The sequence below is a fragment of the Canis lupus genome, chromosome 33 (genome assembly GCF_011100685.1).
Source record: "Canis lupus familiaris isolate Mischka breed German Shepherd chromosome 33, alternate assembly UU_Cfam_GSD_1.0, whole genome shotgun sequence".
NCBI classification, from domain to species: Eukaryota; Metazoa; Chordata; class Mammalia; order Carnivora; family Canidae; genus Canis; species Canis lupus.
The window spans coordinates 25,856,059-25,862,146 of record NC_049254.1 but is presented as its reverse complement, the minus strand read 5'-3'; the positions used below and the strand labels follow the sequence as shown (position 1 = coordinate 25,862,146).

General features: G+C 48.1%; 1 protein-coding gene across 3 annotated transcripts in view; it reads left to right on the top strand.

Moving 5' to 3' along the window:
* Window positions 1–6,088, top strand: part of ILDR1 (immunoglobulin like domain containing receptor 1) — a 30,562-nt gene that overhangs the window by 9,886 nt on the left and 14,588 nt on the right. For all 3 annotated transcript variants that reach the window (XM_038583003.1, XM_038583004.1, XM_038583002.1), the window contains exons 2-3: window positions 2,290–2,460; window positions 3,970–4,119. In XM_038583003.1, coding sequence (XP_038438931.1) covers window positions 2,290–2,460; window positions 3,970–4,119 — 321 coding nt within the window. The remainder of the gene's footprint in view (window positions 1–2,289; window positions 2,461–3,969; window positions 4,120–6,088) is intronic.

The following is a 6,088-nucleotide window of genomic DNA, read 5'->3' as shown; positions in this document are numbered from 1 at the left end:
CTATTTTTTCATATGTAATCTTTTTTTTAAAAGATTTTATTTATTTATTCATGAGAGACAGAGAGAGAGAGAGAGAGTCAGAGACACAGGCAGAGGGAGAAGCAGGCTCCATGCAGGGAGCCCGACGTGGGACTCGATCCCGGGTCTCCAGGATCATGCCCTGGACTGAAGGTGGTGCTAAACCGCTGAGCCACCCGGGCTGCCCCTCATATGTAATTTTAATCCCACCTGAGTTTTAGGGTCCAGTTTATAGTTCTTTCTCCTCCACCCCTAGGTCTCCCCCGCATTTCTGCAGACCCTCTCTCCAGCAGGTCTGTCACAGGCACATCATTATTTCAGCCCAGCCCTGGAGACGGTTTGGGTCATTTCTGGGGGCAAGGTCCTATCCTGAGCAGCACTCTGTCTTTCTCGGAGGAATGTGAGGAAAGTAGGTGCATGTGCCCATCATAGGCCACAGTTTACTATCATACCTCTGTGTCCAGAGGTGAGGCAGGATCCAGAATCATGTGGCCCTCAAGCCAGGCCCACCCAGCTGCTTTGTAAAGGGTGAGGGTGGGTGCTAAATTTTTGTGATTGTGGGAGTAACTCGGTCAAAATGAGGCTGTTCCGCCTGAGAACTCCCTTGGAGAGAACCCCACCTCAAATCCCTTTCTTTTTGGTCTTCATAATAAAGGAAAAGAGGGAAATAGACTCAGACTTAGACGCTGACACAGCAGCATGTGTGCCAGGCACCATGCCAACTGCCACAAGTGAATTATCTCATTGCATGCTTTCAAAGATCTGATGAGGTTAGTACTATTTCAATCCCCAGTCATAGCTGGGAAAAAATAAACTCAGAGTAAGTAACTTGTACGATGTCCAAATAAATAGTGAAGTTTTTTTTTGAACCCAGTTGTATCTGAGTCCAAAGCCTGTTTGTTTTGTTTTTAATTTAGTCTACACCAGTGGTTCTCAAAGCATGGTACCCAGAGCAGTAGGATCAAACTGCAAACTTGTTAGAAATGTGAGTTTTGGGGCCTCACCCAAGTCCTAGTGAATCAGAAACATATACTGAAAGTGATCTGGGCTGTTACAAGTCCTCCTGGTGGTATATGTTTGAGCACTATTTTTCTGCACCATGAGAAGATCCCCTATAACTTAGCCTAGAGACCATATTGGCACAGGAACATTCTAAGATGTTGGTTATGTGTGAACCTCTGACCATGCCAAAGTCCCACCTGACTTTGTGCCACCTGGATCCTCTTCAAGGCAGACCCGCAGCTATGTGTTTGTAGCTTTGGAGGCTGAGGGAGAGGGAGTTGTAAAAAAGAGAAAAGAAAAATTCTCAATTTCTCCAAGTCTTTCTTAGTAAAATTTGTCACCATCTGATCATTTTTATTTATTTCATGCTTATGTTGGCCACCTGTACTGCCAGTTTCTACTGTTAATGTATTCTTGGTCACTCATTCAATTATTTACTCAACAAACATGCGTTGGGTGCCAAGGAGGTGACAGGTACGGTGTGAGGTTGTGCTGTAACAGTGAGTCAGAGACAGATTCAGTCAGCCTTCTCAGAGCCTGCAGTTAACTGGCCATCACCGAGGCATGTGAAAAGTGCTGCCTGGGGAGGAAGAGGTACTTTGAGAAATTACAGGAGGCCCCTCTCCCAGATTTGCAGTCAAGGAAGGCTTCTGGAGGAGGTGAAGTTACAGCTGAAGCCCCAAGACATACCTGTAGTAACTAACCTGGAGAAGGGAATGGGAATGGAGTGGAAATGGGAATGGAGTGGTGGCTGGTGCTCTGGGAGAGTGCTCCAGCCAAGAGGTCCACACGTGGGAAGACCTGGAGAAGATGGTGATCCCGGCATGGGAAAGAAGGGAGTAAGTTCAGGGTGGCTGACACCCTGAGTGTGAGGTGGGCCATGAAGGGACATGAGGCAGCAGAGAAAGGCTGAAGGCAGACCTGTTGAACTTCCTTGGGGAAGTGGGGAAATATTTTAAGGAGAAAGTGACATAAAAAAAAATGTGGGTATTGACAAGCTCACTCTAGTTCATATATGGCCTTCTTTTAATATAGCTTCTTCATTTTTGTTGGATGTGTTAATGCTGCCAGGGGATCATGAGGTCCTTGCAAGTCATCCTTGCTCTGTCTCTGCCCCATCTCCCCCAGTCGGCCTGCCAGCTCCCCAAACAGCTCGGGCAGTGTGCTGGCTTATTTGCATGTATTGCTTTTATTACCCCCTGAACAGAAGTAGGTCACTTCCCAGAGACGTGGTCGGCCTTCAGCATTGCCTCTTGCTCTCGGCTGCAGGGTGCCTGTCCTTGCTGGTGACAGTCCAGCACACGGAGCGCTACGTCACCCTGTTTGCCTCCATCGTCCTCAAATGTGACTACACCACCTCTGCCCAGCTCCAGGATGTCGTGGTGACCTGGCGCTTCAAGTCCTTCTGCAAGGACCCCATCTTTGACTACTACTCCGCATGTGAGTGCCCTCCCGCTTCTGCCCACGTCCCTCTGTGAAGCCTTGGGGCACAGGGATTATTGAGGATCACACATCTTTAGGAGGGGGAGCCACAAAGATCACTTAATGCAGTCCTCTCATCTTCTAGATAAACAGCCCACGCAGGCGAAGTAACTTATTTGAAGTCACATAGTATTTTAAAATTTGTGCCCTGGGGATCCCTGGCCACCCAGGGATGGGATGGGATGGCCAGGTGGGATGGGATGGCCAGGTGGCTCAGCGGTTTAGCGCCTGCCTTTGGCCCAGGGCTGATCCTGGGGTCCCAGGATCGAGTCCCGCGTCGGGCTCCCTGCATGGAGCCTGCTTCTCCCTCTGCCTGTGTCTCTGCCTCTCTCTCTCTCTGTGTCTTTCATGAATAAATAAATAAAATATCAAAAAAAACTGTGCCCTGCCTTGTTCTAAAACGATTTGGGCAGCTCAGGCATTAAGTTTCTCCAAAGCACAGGGCAAGGCCTGCCTCCCAGTGTGTTCCTGGTTGCAGGGCCGCACACGGAGGTGGAGGGTGCAGGCTGCTTCCCTTCCCCTCACCACCTTAGAATGTGGACAAGAAGCCTCCGACAGCCCCCAGGACCCAAGGGGTGGCCGTTTGTCACCACCCACTGCCACCCTCCCTTTGATGGCCACACTCCCTTCCTAGCGGCTGACTGAATCACAGTGAGAGCTTGCTTGGCCCAGGGAACATGTTCTCAGTGTGGCACAACCTCCCCTACCCAGGCTCAGGCCTGGCCCTCAGGCCCTACATCTCAGTCAGTTCTCCTCCCTGGAACCAAAGCTCTTTCTAGCTGTCAACCTCTGCTTCTCTCAAGGAACAAAGGAACCCAGATCCTCACTGTCAGCCCTGACAGTTAACCTTGTAGAAATTTTGAGAGTACGAGTAGACACCATCTGCACAGGAAGAAAGTGAACTTCCTGACATGAGGAAAAAGGGGGGAGGTGTCAGCTTTACCTACTTTAGCCCTGACTGATGTCTTACAGTATGAACCCCGATACCTAAATGTCCGAGTCACCCACAGAACCTGGTGTTGTCCCCAAAAGACACATCTCTGAATCAAGGCATGATTTCCAGGAGGTTACTCTTCAGATAAAGTGGGAAGAGAGGAGGGACCAGGGTAGTAGGCATTTGCCACCTGCAAATAAGGGCAGGTGGGTGAACCCCATGGGAGCAGAACCTGGAGTCACCAAAAATGAGGCATGGGTAATCGGAGACAGGAGTATGCAGCCAGGATTTGGACATGAGGGCCTTATAGAGGGGTCTGGATCTTGAGGCTCAAAGGTTTGTTAGAAATGCAGACTGTCAGATTCTCACTCCAGACCCCCAGAATCAGAATCTTCATGTTTAGCAAGATTCCCAGTAGACACATGAGCCCAGGAAAAAATGAGAAGCTTCGCTGCTCCAGGGAACAGCAAGGGCACCTTTCTTCGTGGGGATTCCCCGATGCTGTGTGACTTGGCTGTGTCCTTTTCCCGCAGCATACCAGGCAGCCTTATCCCTGGGCCAGGACCCATCCAATGACTGCAACGACAGCCAGCGGGAGGTTCGCATCGTGGCTCAGAGGCGGGGGCAGAATGAGCCTGTGCTGGGGGTGGATTACCGGCAGCGCAAGATCACCATCCAGAACCGTGAGTGCAGGGAAGGCAGCGGGGGACGGGGGTGGCAAGAGGTACAGACACTGGGCTTGGTGGCCTGAGTCATTGTGGGGATTTCCCTTTTTTTTTTTTATTTAATTTGTTTGTTTGAGGAAAGTGCCAGATACATAGATTGCTGTACCACCGTCTGAAGTCACTCCCCTGGAAGTTTGTCTCAGGATGAGATGTCCTGCAGCTTTGGCTAAAGGTCTGGGAGTGGTTGGTTTCTTTTGCTTTTTCCTGGCTGAAGTGAGGCTCAGGCTTGTTTGCTCCCTGCCATAAATTGCTCTCAGGGCCCCTGAGTTTCCCTCCCGTTGTACATGTCGAAGGGGCTTCCAGGTAAATGGCCCCCTTGAGATCATCATCACCCGTTGGTAGAGGAGAGAACATTAGGGTTAGAATCAAAGACTTCCGGCTGCTAGCTCATGGACCAGCAGCAGACGCTTTCTCTGGCCTCTGTTACCTCATCTGAAAGATGGACATAAGACCTCTGTCTCTGTACACTGAAGTAAATATCAAACGTGATCTCTAAGAGCTACGTGTAAAGCATATTTATTCTTTGTGCCTGGTACAGGGACTGGTGGTTAGAGCTCCCAGGCTGCAGTCACTCTTGGGTGTGGGTCCTCGTTCTGCACTAATAGGGTATATGAACTTGGGCAAGTCCCTTCAATTTTTTTTTAGCCTCAATTTCTACAAAGTGGGACTTGCCGTAGTACTACCCATCTCCTGGAGGGTGGTCAGGATCAAGTGAGATGATATGCATAAAGCACCTAGCAAATATTAAGTGTGCAGTGAACTTTAGTCATCACTAAGCGTGCTTTCCGGTGGATGGGCTAGCGCCCCACGTTCCTATCTCATCATCCAGGATTGCTCTGATAAGTTATTGGCGCAGAATTCAGAGCCTGTTTCGGTGAGCTTCACGTGTAGTGTTAAATAAATATTAACTGGTTAAAAGGATGAAAAGAGGGGCGAATACACTAAGCAGGCTGGCCATCAGGGTACCTGCAGCAATAATGTGAGGAGATCAGTGGATACTCTATGACCGACTAAAGGTAGATCATTTATAGGGAGCCAATTTAACATTTGCTTCCAAATTTGTATATAATACCTTGGCTGTAATATTTAAGTCTGACTCTTTTACATGTGATCTCTGATTTCCCCAAGCCAGCCCTTAGTCTCTGGGCCTTGGGGAACATCTGTCCTTTTCTGGTCTCTAGGTACATTCTCAAAGATTCAGGGTGGTTCTGTTTTTCCCAGAGTCTGCCAATTAAAGCCTTTTTAATTGGCAAGTCTCCTTTACAGTTTTTGAAGAATGAAAGTTCCCACAGGTGACAATCCCCACTTTTCTTTTTTTTTTTTTAATTTTGAGCAATACTATCCACTGTCTCCACTCCCAGTCACCTTTGGATCAAACTCTGCTTCTCCCGTACTCCCATGGGAAAGCGGTATTTTCCCCTTGTGTTTTATTTCCCCCCCCCATGCTTGTCATGACTCCCTGGAGCCCTTGTTTTCTGACACTTCTCTGCCTGTGTTTGCATCATTTGAGATGACCATGTCAGGTCAGTTCTTGGACCATTTAAAATATTAACATGTCTGAATGTCCTCATTGCTGTGACATCCCTAAAACAATCTTTATGTCTAATAAAAATTGAGGCATATTTTTAATGCACATTAACATTGAGGGAGAATTTCCTCCAAAGCGCTTTTACCACTTTTCCAAGTCTGGGGTAAGCTTGTTTCTGGGAAAGGTAGTGTGTTTGGAAAATCATGGGTAGGAAAAAATCGTAGAGATTGACGTAGAAAGAGAAGGAAACAGAAGTTGAAATTAGCTCCAGTCGTGCATGACCGTGCATTTTTGTTTCATTTCCTCAATAAATATTTTTTGACAAACAGATAATGAAGAATTATACGTAGGACTGCCAACTAAGCAGGAACAAGTCTGTAATGCTAAGGTTTTGGTTTT